Raw genomic sequence first — 19,111 nt, 5'->3', positions numbered from 1 at the left:
CCCTCCGTCTAGTGAAAAAGTTTTTGGATAGTGCTGGAAACAAAAATCTTTTAAGGCACAGTGACAAAATTGCTCGTTAATGAAGCAGACCAAAAATAAAATCAAACTAAGCACAGTATATCAAAATATGCTTTTATTATTTGAATGTTTAAGAGACATCGGAAGAACTGAGAACGTTTTCACTTACACACGCACACTCAAACACAGACCTGATTTACTATCACTGTGAGGCTTTAACAGCACCTTCTCCCTATCCCTAACCATCACCTATCACTCCAGGTGATACCATTGCCCACAAGGATAGTGGGATCTTGGTTTAAGGATCCCACATATGTAATAAAGCAAGACCACACACACACACACACACACACATACACACACACACGCACACACACACATTCGTATTGCAGCTATTTGTGGATTTCAGGTTGCAGTTTCCAAACTAAAATCAAATAAAACGCCATATATAAAATAGATCTAATGATTGAGTAACACTGATCAAAAACTTCAATGCATTTACAAAAATTGTAATATCTGTATAATAAGGTAGTACAGAACACGTAGAGCCTGTTATATTGTTCTTCACAGTAAATAGTCATGTTCGGTCGACAACACAGATCCTAGATGTAACACTGTGCTGCTGTTAGTTTCTGCATTTCCTCCTTCTTCCCGGGGCCTCTCCTGACGGATCAGCTGATCAACACCGATGTCATCAGAGTCCACAGGCTGCGATGACATATCAAAAGACTCCCCTTCGTCTCGCTCCGAGGATTGCTGCTTTGAAATAAAGTCTGACAAGAAAAGGGATTGGATCTCAGTGAGGAAGAGGTCTCCCTCCTCGTTCGGCAACGCTTCCAAGTGCCTCGCCATAGACATCAGCATCTAGATGGAAGAGTCCAAGTGAAATTAAAAGGACAGTAAAACAGAAAAAAGGGACGTGGAAAATAACAAAATAAGCAACTGAGGTGTGGAAGCAGCACATATTGATGGGTCCAACTAACCTTCTCCAAACAGGTGAGATGGGAGTCTCTCCGGAATAATCTGTCCATCTGCACATTTCTGGCCAATCAGAGCAGCAGAAAACTGTTTATAGACAATCTGCCAGAAACTTGAAAAACCCGTGAAGATCAGATTTGTGTACCACTCACCCAGGTGTTTGAGCGTATTTGTGGATGATCCACTGAACTCTCCTCATGGTTTGTTCCCAGTCAGGAATGTCTTGTGATGACAGGAAGTCGAATCTGTAAGGCAGCTCTGCGGAGGAACAGAGAAGGACTCACACAGAGGATACTCTTCATCTGAACTGTTTTTTCAAGTTTTAACCATCTCTTACAGTGAGTGTGTGTTTGTATTTGACGTACTGTGGGGGCTTGAGTGCTCCTGGCTCTCTTTTACCAACAAGCATGTAATTTGGGAGTGAGGGGAGGGGTTGGCTGGATCATACGGGCTCACTATCATCCCGATGAAGGGGGCTCCGCCACGCGAGAAATAACTCTGAACCAATCAAAGGACAAAGAATCAGACCCCAAGTTCGTGTGGAATCAATCTTGTCGGCGTCCCCTTCTTCAGTCATGTTTACCTGGAACTGGTCCTGCGTGTTTATATCCCGCACAGATGGGTTTGGGTGGAAGGAGGGGTGTGAGTGGTACCAGCCCACCACACTGAAGCCCAGGGATGACAGAAGATCACAGGCTTGTGTCTGAGACACTGGGTCCATCTCACACTGCAGACCCGTGCTCACACTGTTACACGGCTCCGCTGTGCAGATCTACGTGAAAAATGATTCGACACTTTTAATAAAAGCTGTGGTTCCTCACTTGTTAGCACGGTTACTTCCCACTTCTGCTCCTACCTTCAGTACTTTTGCTTCCTCATTGAACGTTCCACCCAGCAGACCAATGACTTCCCCTCGTGACACGTGGGCATGCTGAATGCGGGATCACAGCACATTCAATCAGTCAGGGAACTAAAAGACACGATGCTTTTGAAGAAATAACACTGGTGCCACAGCTAACCTACAGGATCTGAAGAATTCGTTTAAGAAGAGTGTGTGTAACGTACTATGTCCATGATGAGAAGAGTCTCGGCACAAACAATGACCTGGAATGGCTCCTGAGGAAAATGGCAGAGACGAGCATTGGAATTATTATGCTTTCACAGTCCACCACAGTTAACACGTGTCAATAAAAAAAAAAGAATAAAAAAGAGGTCAAATAAATGCATTTAACCACATCATACTGTCGTTAAAAGCAGGACTTTCAATGGTCAATTAAAGTAATTTTTTTTTTTTTTTTAAAACTGTGATGGAGACAAAATAAAAAAACTAATTATCAAAAGAGAACAAACATTTTTTGGGGCAGAATTACTGCACAACTTGCAACTTTAATGGGAAATTAAAGGTCATTTTTGTGAAATGATTCTGTGTGCTATGACGTGGGACTCCTTGCTTTTAAAAGCAAATAAGCCTGTTCATGACATCATCATGTCAAATTTGTACACGCGCCTGTCATAACCTCTACATTCACAGATGCTATATTTTACTATGCACGCATTTCCAAAATAGCTACTTTCACTCTCACATTGCAGGGAATCAGTGAAATAAGTTGGAATTGTGACTTCAAGGAATTCCCACTGCTCTGATCCTAAAATACACTAGTTTTGCAGCTAATTGCTTTATATAAATGCTGGTTGAGAATCTGGAAAGTAGTTCAATCTAGTAACAAAATTGCCAAATTGATGTCAGTGAACAGAAGCTAACTTGAATCCCTAAACTTAGGCACCGTTTGGTGCTCAAACTAGACACTGACCCAAAACATACATCAAAACTGTTAGTGGGATAGATAATGCAGGCTAACATTCTCGTGTTTTACCCTATCAAAGATGACAAGTAACAAGAGGGATCAGACTCAAAATGTGCACTAAAGAAAGCATCAATGGTCACCAAACTATGAGAAAAGACGGCCACTGACCTGTACATCCTCTTCAAAAGATCTGCAGGGAATCAGCTGGAAAGGATCAAAAGACCTAGTGGGCGGATTGAGATAATAGCGTCAGCATTACTGTGTATATGTCTGGTACTTGATGCATCAGTTCATCATGCTCACTCTCTGTATCTTGACATCTTGCATGGTTTAGGCTGCTTCTTCATCTCCTCCCTCCGCAGCGATAACTCCTCAGCACTGAGATGCTGATAAACGCACCGCCCACACAGAATCAGCAGAAATAATCATGCAAATTCAGAACAATTGCAGTGTGTGTATGTTCGGCAGCATGCAAACCTCATAAGTGTGTCCCTCCAAATCTTTAGCGTCGCACCAGTTCCCCCATAAGTCTCGCACACGCCGCTTCCTGGTCCGCTGCAATCAATCAGAAGTTGGCTCAAGTCCATATACAGCTCATATTTTGTGGTTGGCTGGCAGAGGCTGTTGGTTTGCAGGTACCTACCATACTCTGCAGTCTCTGGGCGAGCTGATAGGCTTCAAGCACATCTTTGCTCTCCTTGTTCTTGGAGCGGTCCGCCACCCTTGGGCGGTTGTACACTGCTTGCTCTAAGAGAAAGACGCCAGAGCTGAAACATCCAAAAGGAACCCAACTTCACAGATCAAAAGAGCAAAAAGAAAAGACTGTTTAGGACTCAGCAGGGTTACCACAATTGAAGTTGATGGCCCCAATGAGCTCCAGGTAGGTGTGTATTCTCCCGATGCAGTTGACATCGCCACAGTTCTTCAGACCAGGCCGGACTGACGTCTTGTTCAGGTATTTGGGTCTGCTCTTCAGCCTAGTGGACAAACATAGTTTCTTCTGTAAAGCTCAGGTGAAAGAACCAATTAAATACGTACGCGGTTTGTATTTGTGGTACCACTGATCCAGGATGTAGTTTCTAATCTTCAGATATCTTTCAGGGGTTTTAGATGGTCGTCCCTCAAAGAACTCTGGGATGGCTTGTTTTTCATCCTCAGTGATGGTTTCTGTGTCCATCTCTATTTCTTGCTCCGGGGCCTTAAGCTCCTCCTCTTCCTCATCTTCATCATCTTCCTCCTCCTGGTCTCTGTCTGGACTTTCATTCTCAATCTTATGAGCAGAATCTGTGAAGCAACACAGTACATGAACGGTCATTAAAGTTAAAAAAAAGAAAGAAAAAAAAACCTCTAAATGTGGATTACCCATATCGGAACAACAGGCGTCACCCAGCTGACCAGTCTGCGCCGTGATGTCACACTGGGAGCTCTGGTCTCCGCTTGCATCAGTCGTCTGCTTTGGGTCTGACAGTGCTTGTGTCAGAGGATTTGCTGGGAAAATAGATTCCGTCCTGCTGATTTCCTCATCTAGTCTGGTTAGTCCTAATTCTTTGGATGAAACGAGGGAAGATGAGTATTGAAGACTTTGCAGAAGAAGAGGCCTTTGGCTGGGTTGGTCCTTTGTATCATAGATGGTTTCTTTTTCTTCCAGATTCGGCTCTTCATGCTCTTTTGAGGGGCTTTCTGTTTCTATTGCGGCCTCCGCCTGGCCCTCTGGCCCAAAGGATTTAGATTTGACCTCAACTTGTGTTTTGTCTTCTGCCCCTTCATCCTCACTCGGGTCGTCAGTGATGTCTACATCCTCATCATCGGAGAGCCTCTCGATGCGGACAGCATTGGCAAAAGTGGGCGCATGGCTGGACGTGGCCTGGGCAGGTTGTAGGTGCAGCACATGGCCCGTAGATGGAGCTGCAGCTCTTGGTTCTGATTTAGTCTGGAGTTTAAAAATAAAAAAAACAAGGAAGTCTTCAGTGTGAGACGCAACTGAGCTTGTGTGTACACCCTGTATGCCATATATGAGCAGTGTTACGCAGCCAGATAGTCTCACCTTGTGTTTAAAATACTGCCTGGCATAACTTTTGACTTGAAGAACAGTACGACTGCCCACCAGCTTGGAAATCTTAGTCCACCGTCGACCAAACTGGGCCTGTGAAAAAAGCAAAGCACCACAAATGAGGCTGTCAGAGAGTGCATCTTCCAGTAAAACCAATTAAACCTGTTACACACCTAAATACCCAAGAAACAACAACTCAGCGACAACAGAAAGCTGCATGTTGACATACCAGTCCTTCGTCAAACAGCTCTCTCTCCTGTTTGGACCAGCGGGAAGATGAAGCAGAGGCCGAGCTCTTGGCCGGAGACCTGAAAATCCAACAGAGCGTTATTTCCAACGAATTTAGGTGTCAGCATTGTTGAGGGCGAACTCTTAAAAAAAAAAAAAAAAAAAAAAAAAGAAAAAAAGAACAAACTCACTTTTTCATTTTGGGTTTTTTGTGGCCATCACTGTGCAAAATATGGTCAGGAATCCCCTTTCCTGTCAGATAATATCTTTAAGTATAGTTAAGGGCAGCTGCTTTAATGATTAGAGACCAATGTGCAGAATTGAAATGATGCATCTGACTCCTTATCTGCAGATAGGGCCGTAAATATTTGGGTACATGTTGTTTCATCTGTTAACTAAAATATAATTCAAATAACAGAGGGTTCAAACATTCACATCTGCATTCACATCTGAACTGGAAGACGACTTTAGAAACCACAGCTCTTTTATATTTAGTGACACACTGGAGGAAAATCAGGAGTTTAGCCAATTGGAGCAGAGCTAATCGAACAGAATTTCAATTGTTTTGGTAAGCGGTGGAAATAGCTGCTTATCAGTGTCTGCAATGTTTCCAAAAGTCAACTAACCTGCAACTCTTTTGACATTCAATGAGTGCTTTTTTTCTGATTGTTTCCTGATGATTTCAGGATTAAAGAATTAATACAGTTTTTGCTGGTTGTCAGTGAGCTGAAAAATCAGCAAGAACAAACTTTGCCGCAAAAAAAGCACCTTAAAGTGATGAAACTATTCAGTCTTGCTCCTCATTTGATTTCAATTGTTTCGTAAATAGTAAGATTTTGACTCTTCGTCTTCCACATAACACCAAACCTGTGGTCAACTAAAGAGAAGCCACTTTGCTGAAGGAAACTTTCAGTGTCATCAGCCTGCCTATGACACTTCTCTTCATGCCTCATCCTTAACTGGCTCTGTGCAGTTAAGAGGGGGCGCTCTTCCTGTAGCCTCTCAAGTCGGTTTAAAGGATACTGTTCCTCCAGGAGCATCCTCTCTATCACCTCTCTGTTCTCAGGGCTGATGGAGTTGTCCAGTTCCCAGGGCTGTATAAATGAGACACAATATTAAACATACCAACAGTTAGCCTGGAACAGGAGCCTGACAGATAACCGAACCACATGTGCTCATACCAGCCCCCAGGAGCTGCTCTTCTCCGCAGACTGTGTGAACTGCTCCGGTACCAAACCCCCTGCGTCCATCACACTACACCAGCAAAACAAAAAAGAATCTGTCATTAATGCAGCAGCAGACAAACACACATTCCGGCTAACAATTAGTTATCTACCCTGTACTGAAGAACCGCAAATAAATTCTCACTAGCGTGCACCGCAGCGCGCGCACCAACATATAGCACAAATATCAATTAACTGGAATAAGTTAGCATTCTTACCTAACGGTACTATCAAAGCAATCTCCCTCGATATCAACATCAACTTCGTCCTCCATGTTGATGAACAAACGTAAACAACAGACAGAAACAGGACAGAAAGCGCCGCGCCGCAGAGAAACAGCGCCCGGTGTGACTCACAGCGACACCTGGCGGTGGGAGGGTACAGCTTTCTGCAAAGCGCCGGACTGCGGTTTATGGTGCCTCTTTCAGGGTTGAATTCCGACCGCTTTACATTTTCCTGCTTCTCTTAACTACATAAGTGATAGTCGGGTAGTATTTCGCTTCCAGCAATAATTTCATGACATCCAGCATGAAAAGTTCCACAGAGTCTGTAACTATTAGCAGCACAAAGTATTACAACTAAAGTATTTGATTGACCTGTGTGACTGATATATTATCTATAAAATCATTCAATTAATCTGTTGATAATGAAGCATCTGTGTTTTAGCAGCATGTGACAGCAATAGGGTTTTCTAAAAAGGATGAGTCTCCTGTCTGAAAGTATCTACTGCGCTTTACCTATTCAACTCACATATTAGAATTTTTCATTTGTAAAAAGTGTTGTTTGGCACCATTTATCCATCCATTTTCTATACTAGCTCAATCCAATGGACCATTATCTTATCGTCAACCCTTAATGCCATATCCCCAATTTGGAATGGACTACTACTTTGACTGTACCTGTAACATTCCCAACACACAACTAAGCAGGAGAAATGTGTACAACATAATAAATGAGGACTTATGGGATTTTTAAAATTTTTTTATACAACCGCATATCAGAAAAAGGAGTGTAGGAATGGGAAATCAAAAACAAAAAAGCAGCAATTCCTACAGTTTGGCATTTGACATCTGCGATCTTCCTTCACTAAAACGGCACCGTCTCATAAACTGTTATTTATCAGTAGCAGATCCAACTACATGGGCAAAGGCCTGCTGTGGGAAACTTTAATAATATGGAGCTACATCTCCGAAAGAAAATTTAAAACTTCACTATGCAAAAAAAGCAGCTTTACATTTGTTCTTCTCTGCCGATGTGTCGCAGGACTGAAATGCGTAAAACTTTTGAGTATCATCTGGAATAAATAGCAGTTCTTTTTAAAAAAAAAAAAAAAAAATTGTCATATGGTGTCATTTGCAGAGTGAAACATTGGATCGGTACGTCCTTTCTTGAACTTTCAAACGGTTACCATCCAACAATGAATCAGAAGCAAGGCAATAATAACCCAAACACAATGTTAAAGACAACGAAAAAAAAGGTTTTATTTAGAAAGAATTCACAGTTTCTAATGGCACTACAGTTTTTGTAGTAACTCGCTCCTGCTCAAAAATACTGTGCAGCTCTTCAGAGTACTCACAGAGAGAAAGACAGGGAGGGAGAGACAGAAACGATAGCACTTGACATGTAAGTAGAAAAACAAAAAAAAAGGCATAAGGAGTCATACAAAGTGCACAATGAGCTTCCACTTCTTTGCAGGTGCCTCCTTGTTTTCTGTGTTTTAGGTGTACATAGGTTCAAAGTAGTCTTTTCTCATAACATCCATTCATAAGACAGAAAATAATCCCACATGCTTGCAGGTATATACACATCATACACATTCAAAAGGATGGGGGGGTGGGGATTTGCTCGGCTTGTGAAACAAACATTATCACATTACTAGTGTTGCAAATCTGATTAATCATTGCTACGTTCCCTTTATTCAATTTTTTTCTTTAAAACAAAACACCACAGTCATTTAAGGTGGGGTAAACACGTCGAGTCAGACACTATTGAGTGAATACAACATGGCAAGAGTGTAATGTGAGAGTGAGGACGAACAGAAAGATCAGCTAGAGAACATGCATGCAGAATGAGAAAGCATTTCGTGCTCCTAATGGAAACACGGTGGAGTGGTTAATGCAAGCGGGTGCACAGAACGCAAGGGACAGATTAACAATATGTGGAGGAAAGAGTGCTGCGGAAGCTGGACCACAAGGTAACTATGCTGTAATGGGAGAGCTGCAATATTATCCGTGTTCTGTCTCAGTCAAAAATGTGCACCACACCAACCACACAGAGCCAGTCAGAAACGGCACACATACGGAAACATATTTAAGTTTCATCATTTAACAACAACAACAAAAAATAAATAATACCCTGCTTTCCTTGTCTGCAGCGATCTGCTACATTTAAACCAAATGTTCATGTAGTTCAGTCACAGTAACGAGCGGGGGGCGACTTAAAAATCAGTTTGCTCATCCAGAGAAGATTAGAAAACAAGCAGACAGGACAGTAATCAACAGTCAGCTCAGCCCTTCCCGCTGCATCTAACCCCCCAGCACCTCCGATCATACAGAAGAAGCAGTGTGATGATCCCAATAAAGGCGTAGCCTTCAAAATCAATACTCAATTATTCTGCTGGATATGAAATACCACAGCGTTATACTTGGCTGATGTTTCGGGCTGAGGCAAACAATATCTTAAGCTTTGTTGAGTGAAAATCTACAATAAAAATGTAACATGGAAAAAATAAAAATAGAGGAATACATAGTTGAGCCATCCACCAAGACTAGATTTGTCAGTACCACTGAGTAATATCTCTAAGTAACAGATTTGCATTAGTAAACTACAGTGACCCTGCGGGACTGGGAGACTGGCAAACCAGTGCCTCGATTAGAAAAATCTATAGACCTTTAAATAAATAAATAGATAAATAAAACTAGTTTGTCAAGACTCGTCCGCAGGGTCCCGGTAATTGTATGCGAAACTCAAATGTAAACATTCATCTCCAGAACCCAATGTTTTCATACAATACATTGGGCCCTCAGCAGCAACTATTTCCCCCATACCGGCTTTGAGGTTAATTCAAAATAAACCAAAACCAGTAAAGACAATCGAGGGACATGGCTCAGTTCTGAAAGACCGAAGTTAAAATGGAAACAGAATCGACCGTGCCTCTGACCCGTTTACGTTCACCAGAGCTACAAAGTTCAATATGACAGCATGGTTTCCGTGCTTGATGTGTGAGCAGTGTTTTTGGGCCCAGCCCAAATAACTAACAGGGGGGAATGATTCACTGTAAGCTCGTGGGATCAGCAGACTGCTGCTACTGTACTTGTATTATGAGGTTCAATTAGACATCAAAGTTAAAGGGCGAGCACATTCAGGCCTTTTCACACCGTGCGCGAGTACTTTCTTCATTTAGCTCCTGTGGTTGGTTTGGAACAGACTGACAGAGACGTTACAAGAAAATAAAGAGAGATGTCTAATGAAATTTTAACACTCTGGTCCCATACAACACACCTGCATCATTTAAAAACTAAGACAGGATGGATGAAATTAAATAATGGCAACAGAAGACAGAAGCAAGCAAAGGATGAGAGAAGAAACTTGTCATATTCCACAGTTCTCTCACAATGACACCTTTCATCCGAAACAGCAGCCTAATACTTATTGAAGGAACGTATAGTTGAGGCCAACACCTCTGGTCACTGTGCTCAGAGTGGGGATAAAATTCCATAGATGCTCTGCTGTCAGGTGAAAATGTGCTTATCCAGAGAGAAAAACAAACATAAAACCCCTCCAGATGCATTAGACGTGTACTGATGTGTCACTTCCCACCGAATTGTCTCTCTTTGCATATCAACGATTCCTTGAATTTTCACGTTTTTAAGAATTAAAAAGGTCTACAACAGATATAAAGGCACATAACCGTAAACAGGTCTTTGACAGGAGTGGGTAGGGGCTGGATTATGTTGAGCAAAAGCTGCTATACCCACTTCAGCTCCACCATGCGCCTGAATGCTCATGGGAAATGTGGTTCTTTGGGATGTAGTAAGACCTCCTCATAAGTCTGCTATTGTTTAGTGAACAGAAAGGTGAAGTGTGAGATATCAGACATGTCCGTTCATGGTAGTCACGCCGATGGCCCCGACACTCATCTCCTTGTTTCCCTTCATAAGCTGCTGCAGACTGGGCAGAGAACCGACACTCTCCCCCGACATGTGAGGCAGCTGCAGCTCTGTTTGTCGGGACTTCCGCCGCTTCGTTGAGCGCTTCTCCTGGCGGGACTTGGCGGGAGGCTGGCTGATGGTGAAAGAAAGGCCGTGGCCATTGCACATGCCAGAGGAAGGGAAGATGGGAGAAGGAGGGGGGAGGCGGCTAGTGTAAGACTCCTCCGAATGGGTGGAAGAGCTGCAGCTGCTGGTCTCTGAGGGGAGCTCTTTAAGGGTGTAAGTGGGCAATGATGACATTTCGACTGCAGATGGAAGGGGAGGTGGCGGGGGAGGTGGGGCAAGAGGTAAGGGTGGAGGTGCTGGCGCAGGGAGGCATGGGTGGAAGCCATTACACTTGGGATCCCCGTTTGTGAGAGGTGGAGAGGGATCGAACGACTTCAGGGTCTCAACTTTGTCCAGAGACTTTGACTTGCAGCGCTTTTTCTACAGAAAAAAAAACACAGAGGTGGAGAAATTACCCCCTAACATCTCAAAGGAAGCGTAGCTACACCTAATAAAGCAGGGCCATAGTCAACCACTTTTGTACTAGTCACTGGTGGCACACAAACTGGTCAGAAAAGGAAGGGCAGGTTTTACAGGGAATGATGGAATACAGAATTTGGTGAAGCTTATATCTGTGAATGATCCCAGTGCTGCACTCTGATATAAAAGCATAGTGTTCGATGCTGTACTCAACTAAACAGAACTGTTAGGTGAGGTGAATTAGCCGTGTGGTGGTACTAACAGTGTCAGCAAAAAAGTGGTATTTGGCATGGGCTGAATCTCAACACTCCTTAGCTGATCCTTCACCTTGGCAACTCCACTGAGATCAGATATCTGACCAAGACTTCTCTTGGTCAGAACAACCCTTCTCTAACTAACACACTTTATGTGTACAGAATAACTGACATTGAAGCACACACAGCACTTATATAAGGCGGCCGTCACAGCCAACAGACACTGTACCTTTTTCTCTGGAGAAAACCTTAGAGGTTCTACAATGTACAAGTCATCTGGACCTACTGGGGAGGGGAGAGAGGGGCCAGGTTAATGATGGAATGGCAAACAGGAAAACATACATGTAACAAGCATGACGTGACCTTGCAAGTAGTTTTATTCATGACAAAAGTGCATAAATCTAGGTTCTAATCATGGGCTACTGTTGGAAAAGGAGCAAGCACAAATAATTTGACTTAAATTATAATCAAGGGTGAAATCACAGAGAAGCATGTGCTGTATTATTATTGATCACTACTTGCAAATGTCTACCATGAACCAGCAAAGCATTGCGGTCTATTATTACACTAGTTATATCTGCATATGGACACAAGCTGGAAATGTCAGCCTCTTGGCCTCAAGGGCAAAATCTCACACACAAACACACACACACACACTCAGTTGAAGGATAATGAACAGCAGGGGGAGTTTTAGTTGTCCTGAGTCAAAGACTTGATCATTTTCTTTCTTGCAGCAGCCACTCACTGTGGCCATGTGTTGCTTTAGGCTTTGGCATGTGAGGAAAGCAGGAAAGGTTTAAAAGCTGGAGAAAATGAGGAAAAGTTGGGTGTTTTGCGAGAGCTGCAGTGCGGAAAGCCGCTAAGCAGAAAGAGTTGCGATTATTTAATCTCTGCAGTGAGCCGATTGTAGCATCAAGTCTCAGTGTTGCTAATGTCTGAATGATACAGACCAGAGGGGAAACAAAAGACGGGAAAAAGCAAACGGTACGTTTAGAGAGAAACTGTCGGTGTGTGTGTGGACGTGCTCTTACCTTCTGCAGAGGACAGCTGAAATGACTTGGAACGAACGAGCGGGCAGGCCACCCTGCGCTTTAGGCTCATGTCATCATAGGAAGAGAAGCATCTGATGAGGAAAAAAAACACGACTGACATTTACAAAGTGTTGTTCATAGTGAGCAGAGATTCCTACAGTTAGTGGCATGACAGGAGTGACAGCATTTGACAAATGGAAATCTAATACAAGGAAGTGACCCAAACCGTTCCGGGAATCACAAAACTGGGTTCAGGGGTTTGTAATGACAGATCTGAAAACAGCTGAGCTATTCTGAGAGATTCAAATGCCAAACCTGCAGAAACAAAATGCCTCATTCATTGGAAGTTAAGGGAGGGTGTGTGTGTGTGTGTGTGTGTGTGTGTGAGAAAGAGTGAAACAAACCTCTTGGGGCTGGGGTAGTGGTTGCTCTTGGGGAGGGCTGCAGTGTTGGTACTGGGGCTGGGAGATGAGCTGCGGCAGCACTGCAGACACAGCAGGAGCCCCAGCAACAGACACAGCACCAGAGACACCACCAGGTAGCTCTGACGGTCAGATACCTGCAGGGACGAGGTGAAAATATCAAAACCCTTTCTAGTTTAGTCTAAAAGTGTCAGAAATGAGCCCGACAGCCTCTGGCAGGGACCGTACATTCTAACCACTTTCCTTACTTAACTAACACGATCCATTTTTGGACGAGGTAACAAATTTAATAGAAATCCTCCTGAGGACTTGGCAGCTACCTGACATTCAGCTTTTCCCACTTGGTTCCACGTGGATTCCCTTTTCATAAACTTCTATTTAATCCATGTGGACACAGAACGTCCTCTTGAAGAAAAGCCTTCTCATACAAACAAGCTGAAAATGTTTGCTTCCAGGGAAGGTCAGCAAACATGAACGATTGCACACACGTTTTGCAAAGATTTTACTAGTAATTATTCATTTTTGCCCTTACAATATTTACCCGACAAACAACATTTCTGAGCAGTGTCAGTGAACTTGAAAACCACTAATGAACTACTTCCGAAAAGAGTGTGAACGCTCAGCGAATGAACACATTAATCTAAATTTCCAGGATATAGCAGTATGTTTAGTGTTTCCCCATTCTACTTCAAATCTGTGCAGCAACACAAAAAAAAGAAGAAAAAAAAGAAGAGACCCCCAAAGAAGTTTCCACTTTACAAGTAGGCTTTTTTCATGTAATTCACCATTTACTTGCGTAAAGACAAATATGCCTGATAGGGCTTCGCCACCGTACAAAACGTAACGAAACGCAAACCTACCACGTCGCTCACAGCGGAGACATTTTCGAGTTCTAATGTTAGCAGAAACATCGCTATGGAGTGATGAAGACATTGCACCGTGAAGCGGCTTCTCTGTCCATGTTTGAAGTGCGCCAAACAAGCTACTCGACAGCATGATGCAACTGCGTTACATGGGGGTGGAGACTTCTCAAAGGCTAAAATTCAATTGGGAGCGAAGCCACAGGCAGTCTAATGAGCAACCAACAACAGCAGGCACGTTACCTCTCTCTGCAGCTGGCTCACTGTGGCTGTGAGATTGAGCATCAGTTTGGTGACGTTCTCCAGCTGGCTCTGCAGGACCTGGATGGAATCAGTCTGCTTCTGGTCCTAAAAATGTGCACAGAAAAAAAACAAAAACATGCCACAACAGCTGTTCAGTCATGTGTCAGTCCTGTAAATGGGGCTATTGTCTGTTTGTGAGTCAACTTCTTTTCAATGCTCAAGTTATTGGAAAGTGACCTGCTCCTCAGCTATGCGGGAGGTGTTCTGCAGTTTGGTGATGGTCTTATTAAACGCCCTCTGCATCTCCTCCATCTGTTTACGATACCTGGAGAATGTTTCAAACAGATTGGTACAATAGGATTAGGTCATCTGACATCACTTAGCAGTTTGTTAAAGAGCGTGCTATGCTTTTTGTAGCTATATAAAACTGTGATAGGACTTGTTCTGGGTTCACCTCTGGCTGAGCTCTTCCAGGTATCTGCCAGACAGACTCATGTTCATCTCCAGAGCTTTGATCCTGTTGTTCAGCCTCATGAACACGCTCTCTTTCTGGCTGGACCCATGAATGGCTCCTCCGTTCAGTAACACACTATTCCCATTCCCTGCTCCATTATAATCTCCCGCATTCTGCAGCTCCGCGTAGAAGTCTGTAGCTGTTCGGTGGATGTTGCCATTCCCATTAGTGCTCAACAGGTCCTCCTCCACAGTCTCTTCCACTGCCTGAGAGGGAGACTCCCCCAGCTCCCCGGGGATCTGAGGCACCTGAACATTTTGTCTCTGCGTTCCCCCACCAGTATCTATGGCTGACTTAACAGTGTCTGTATGCGGGTCAGTTTGTGGGAAACCTGTTGGGAGCTCAGTAGGAGGAGGCAAAAAGTCCTCAGGCCGTGATGCAGTGGGAAGAGACTGAACAGGCTGCTCCTTGCCAGAGGGAACCACAACACCAGAAGAGGCTGTCTCAGAGGACAGATGCTGTAGTGGAGAACTGCCAGAAAGAGTGAGGGTGGCACTGCTGGCCTGCTGAGTCTCTGGGATAGAAGCTGCTTGGAGGGGTGGAGTGGGGACAGGGTCCAAAGCTGCATCTTTAACAGGAGATAACAGCTTCTCCTCGTGGGTGGGTGTGGGCCTCGTCGGAGGGCTGTGGGTGTCTGAGAAACTGTGAGGGGGGATGGTGGATGTCCTACTAGGCTCTAGGAGGATGCTGAGCTCTGGAGTGTGTGCATCAGGTGTGTTGAGATGTCTGTCGGTGAGGAGTATTTCACCTGGAGGCTTCCCCTCACTGTGGCCTTTGACAGGTGCCTCAGGCTCTGGGACTTTTTCTGTGAGAGGAAGGGCCTCTTGGGGAGATGTAGGGGCAAGGGTCGGTGGTAGGGATAGTGTGAAGACAGGGGTGTTCACATCAGGGTGTGTTTGAGTGCTAAACTGTTTCTTCTTGAGGCTGCGCAGTCTCTCCTTGGCCAGCCTGGCAGAGCACCAGCGGTGGAGCAGCTCAGGCAGGGTGGCCATGCAGGACAGAGACAGCGAGGAGAAGGAGGCGAAAGGACAGTAGGTCTGGCTCTCCCACTGGTTCCTGTCTGCCTCCCTCCTCATTTTCTCCTCTTCCTCCTCTGCCTCCTCCTCCAACAGAGTGACGGTTGACTGCTTGGGCTCTTCGTCTTCTTCCTCTTCCTCCACCAGAGTGACTATTTGTCTATCCTCATGGGACTCTGATGGCGAGGGGGAAGATGCAGAAAGGTCGCTGGAGACGTTAGATGCCTCCTCTGTTACAGCTTCTTTGGGTTTTGCAGGCTCCAGGCTGAGGAAGTTACATCAGATTTTTAGTGCAACATAATTTGCAGTGTTAATGGTTTGTTTATCATTGATCGTTCTTACACTTCATGAGGGACTTCAGCTGGTTTGGCTGTAACATCTGTGCTTCCCTTGTCTTCTCCTCCCGCTGCTGTTGTATTACCTGGGATTTGAACAATTGCACAATGAATAAACAAGACACATAGCACCTAATCACTTCACTGAACTACATAACTTGGCAAGACACTCCCATCCTGTAAAGCTGTGGGATGTAGAGGCGCAGAACAGTGTGGGTGGAACGCCTATTTTTGGGAAAGGGAGAAATACTGTGAACCAGCCTGGACCAGTCAGAACTGATCTCTCTTCTACAGCCTCTCTCCAACTATGTGGGTGTAAAGTGGAATCAGAACTGAAACTGTGGAGTGACAGAAATCAGTGGGGGGAAGAAAAAAAAAAAACGGGAAAGGATGAATTTGTGGACTTTTCTGGCATTTGTTGCTTTTAAAATGTTTACTTGTCAAAATCTATCTTATTAAAGTTTTACCAAAAGAGACAAATCTAAAAATAAATTGTGTTTAGAGTAAAAATAAATATATGAGCTGAGTCAAATGTTATCCTTTTGTTTTTTAATGTGATCCCAGTGTAGAAAAGCCGAGTAAGAGAGTCATATTCATACAGCTCTCCGTGTGGTAAACCAAACTATGAGCAGGCCTCGCCTGGTAACCCCCCTCTGCTCTAATGAGCATGAGCTCTCTGCCAAGAAGTAACACACAGACAGCCAAAGTTCTGCTGAAACACTGCTGGAGACCTCCTGCCAGCAGCAGAACAAACATCTGGTTCTCTTAGCACATGAAAATTCCGGCTGTGCGAACGCTCATACTGTAGAGAGGGAAATAAAGTGACCCAGTTTTCGAAGCTGCTAATCTGAACAACATGTGGGTAGACAGACCGAGAAGTGGTTTGGAGGTGAAAAAAAAGAAAAAGGCAGCAAAACAGTACGAGTATGAGCAGAGTTTAGGAAAAGAGGAACGCTGTGTTAGTTTCTGATATAAATCTAGTGAGTCTCCAGCACGTCCTCAGAAGAATGTGAAACATGTGAGACCTTTGTTTTCTAACTCGATCTGGATCATGCCCTCTCAAAATGCCCTTCTAGCTTCATTCCCTTTAATTACATCTCCATCCAATTAATGGAGTCAAAGTTCCAGCTAAACAAAGTATCAAAACTGTGGTGCAATGTTTGCATGTTAATGACAGGACTGCAATCAGGCTTTTAATGCGCATAAACAAAATGTGAATGATGAATGGAAAAGGGCAGTATTTTGTGTTATCTGTTATTTAGGAGTAACTAAATCACATTCGCCCAGATGGGCAAGGACATTTTCATTATGACACCCACATCTGAGGGGTGACTCACGCTCAATAATATCAGTTTTCAGTGACAATGAACCAGTTATACTTCATACTGCCTTAAGATGAGGTGTGGCTGCCCAAAGAGAACACAAAGGGATTCATCACAGAGCGTTAGTTTCCTTAAACGAAGAGGCGCAGAGTCAATAATGTCATATGTTTGACTAAAATTAGGTCAGTTACTGTGTGCCAAGCATCTCTGAAAATCAGGTTCCAGTGTTTTTCCAAGATCCCTTCATCTACAGAAGATATTTTATGGAAATAGAAGGTATTAAGAAATATCTAGCAAGTCAACTTGTTTGAGTAGATCAGTAATTAATTAATCAATTAATGTCAACATACAGATCTTTCTAGATGAGAGGAGACAATATCAGATCCCCTAGATGCGTCCAAATAAAGAATAAAAATTGGGCCTGGGTGACTGTTGGCAAGCATTATCTTATCAGATGTACAAATGCTTCCCACCTATAGTTTCCCAACAATACTATGCAAGCATGCAGCAGTGGAACCAATCATTTAAGAGAAGCGAATGTAATCGATTACAACTCCAGATGTTGATCGCTTTCAGTGTTAATAAGTCAGGTGTTCAAGCTGAGGACACATGAGTGATAACATTTATGTTAAACATTTGTTTTTACGTGTTCAGCATCTAAGAGGATTAACTCAACATGTGACAGTAAATTATACAAAGCGAGACGCTAAACCGCCTCAGACACGCTGACGGAGATAAGACAGCTAAAAATCTTGAGTGATGAGCACGTGGTCTATTGGAGAGGATTCAGGTTGGATATTGACATTTAAAAAAAGAAAAAAGAAGAAGTGTTTGAGTACCTCCTGTTTCTGCACCACCTTCTAGTTCTGGCTTGCCACCAAGCACGTTAGCAGCAATGTTGTTTACCATGTTAAGGATTACATCTAAAGGGAAAGAAACACACAATTCATTTACTTTGCAGCCATGCTGTTTCTGACAGGCAGCAGCCCGGGGCAAAACACATATCAAAGCAAAACTGCAGGTTTTGTCCTTTGTCCCTCACAATTTTCTCTGAAGTTGGTGCTTTTCTACTTCCAAGATAATTTCCCCTTTTTTACTTTCCTGACATATATTTTCTTTACCAGCATTTTCTCTAGTCTTTCCCACCTTGTTCACCTTCCTCTGTGCCTGCGAAACCTTCCGTCACCAGTCCAGCTTTTGCTTTCTTAGGAGGCAGAAGTGTGTGTGGTTTATATATGTGTGTGTGTGTGTGTGATAGCAAGTGGGTTGAAATAATTAAGAGACATTTAATGTTGCCACGGAATGAGTTTATATTGGATTGAATCTTTAAAGTTACTGCTGTTCACTTCTTACGTAGAGCACCAGCTACTTGTAGATGTTCAGGCACTTCATTTAGATCAACATAGCTTGATTTAGCATTTAGCATGTTTTAAAAGTAGCAGCATAAGCCTGTTTGAATACATACTGGTTGCTGAACCAAGCAGGTTTTTAGAGGCTTTGTCCTCCGATGGTTGGTAGCCAGGGGGATAGTCTGAAGAAAAACACATGGCAAGTTATAGCTACCATAAAACATAGTCATACTCACAAGTTAAAAATTAATCTAATTTAACTGAAGACAAAGAAGAAATGAAATGCAGTTTCATAATATGAGGCAATGTTAATAACCGACTCTGCAAATTAGTTTCCAAAGTGCTTGGGCCAGAGCGAGAAGGTAATTCGACTCTTTTCTATGGGTCTTTTGTTGTGTAACCATGTGAACTGAATATAAAGTTTTGCAGAGCGAGGAAGCTTCATAATTTACATCTTAATTAATGCATTCACCAACTTTTGTTGGTTCAATTAAAATAAATGTATTATTAAAATAATACATTTGCAAACTGTGTTAAAAATAAATAAACTAAAATAAGCACTTTGGGAGCATGTCAACAGCTTACCATAGTCTTCCTCCAGGAACTCCAGTCTTTCGGAGGGATACTGGGAATCTGCTATCTCATCATACTCCTCCACCATGCTGGTACCAAACACCCTAGAATAAAGACAAACACAAGTACTGTGTTATGCAAACAAACACACCACAGGAAAGGATAAAAGGTTGAAATACCACATAGCAGTGGTAAATCTTTTATGGCTTACGGC

At 43.3% G+C, this 19,111-nt stretch overlaps 2 protein-coding genes across 3 annotated transcripts in view; both read right to left on the bottom strand.

The window, feature by feature from the left end:
* Positions 1–135: 135 nt before the first annotated feature.
* On the bottom strand, positions 136–6,596 carry mysm1 (Myb-like, SWIRM and MPN domains 1). The gene is made up of 20 exons (XM_072389878.1): positions 6,521–6,596; positions 6,261–6,333; positions 6,103–6,173; positions 5,271–5,345; positions 5,081–5,159; positions 4,846–4,944; positions 4,164–4,731; positions 3,860–4,085; positions 3,648–3,778; positions 3,445–3,548; positions 3,279–3,356; positions 3,105–3,187; positions 2,970–3,024; positions 2,062–2,112; positions 1,853–1,927; positions 1,580–1,768; positions 1,362–1,494; positions 1,149–1,254; positions 1,002–1,059; positions 136–882 (listed from the first exon to the last, which is right to left on the bottom strand). Exons 1-20 carry the CDS (start codon positions 6,574–6,576, stop codon positions 583–585), a joined length of 2,610 nt encoding a protein of 869 aa, XP_072245979.1. The 5' UTR covers positions 6,577–6,596; the 3' UTR covers positions 136–582.
* Positions 6,597–7,758: 1,162 nt separating this feature from the next.
* The window catches only part of suco (SUN domain containing ossification factor), a 34,537-nt gene continuing 23,184 nt past the window's right edge, over positions 7,759–19,111 (bottom strand). For both annotated transcript variants that reach the window (XM_072389876.1, XM_072389877.1), the window contains 11 exons: positions 18,910–19,001; positions 18,441–18,506; positions 17,815–17,898; positions 15,661–15,739; positions 14,243–15,583; positions 14,026–14,113; positions 13,789–13,893; positions 12,668–12,822; positions 12,264–12,355; positions 11,462–11,517; positions 7,759–10,939 (listed from right to left, as the gene is read on the bottom strand). In XM_072389876.1, coding sequence (XP_072245977.1) covers positions 10,394–10,939; positions 11,462–11,517; positions 12,264–12,355; positions 12,668–12,822; positions 13,789–13,893; positions 14,026–14,113; positions 14,243–15,583; positions 15,661–15,739; positions 17,815–17,898; positions 18,441–18,506; positions 18,910–19,001 — 2,704 coding nt within the window. In that variant the 3' untranslated portion in view covers positions 7,759–10,393. The remainder of the gene's footprint in view (positions 10,940–11,461; positions 11,518–12,263; positions 12,356–12,667; positions 12,823–13,788; positions 13,894–14,025; positions 14,114–14,242; positions 15,584–15,660; positions 15,740–17,814; positions 17,899–18,440; positions 18,507–18,909; positions 19,002–19,111) is intronic.

This window comes from Leuresthes tenuis, unplaced genomic scaffold (genome assembly GCF_036924035.1).
Source record: "Leuresthes tenuis unplaced genomic scaffold, fLeuTen1.0.hap1 SCAF_7, whole genome shotgun sequence".
Classification (NCBI taxonomy): domain Eukaryota; kingdom Metazoa; phylum Chordata; class Actinopteri; order Atheriniformes; family Atherinopsidae; genus Leuresthes; species Leuresthes tenuis.
This window is presented reverse-complemented; position numbering and strand designations above follow the sequence as displayed.

Excerpts from the sequence above, each read along its gene's own strand:
- mysm1 (XM_072389878.1), bottom strand. The coding sequence starts at position 6,576 with ATGGAGGACGAAGTTGATGTTGATATCGAGGGAGATTGCTTTGATAGT. Across the intron at positions 5,346-6,102 it reads AGGATGCTCCTGGAGGAACA|ATATTATCTGACAGGAAAGG; the intron begins GTATCCTTTAAA and ends CTATACTTAAAG. Across the intron at positions 4,086-4,163 it reads CGCCTGTTGTTCCGATATGG|ATTCTGCTCATAAGATTGAG; the intron begins GTAATCCACATT and ends GTTGCTTCACAG.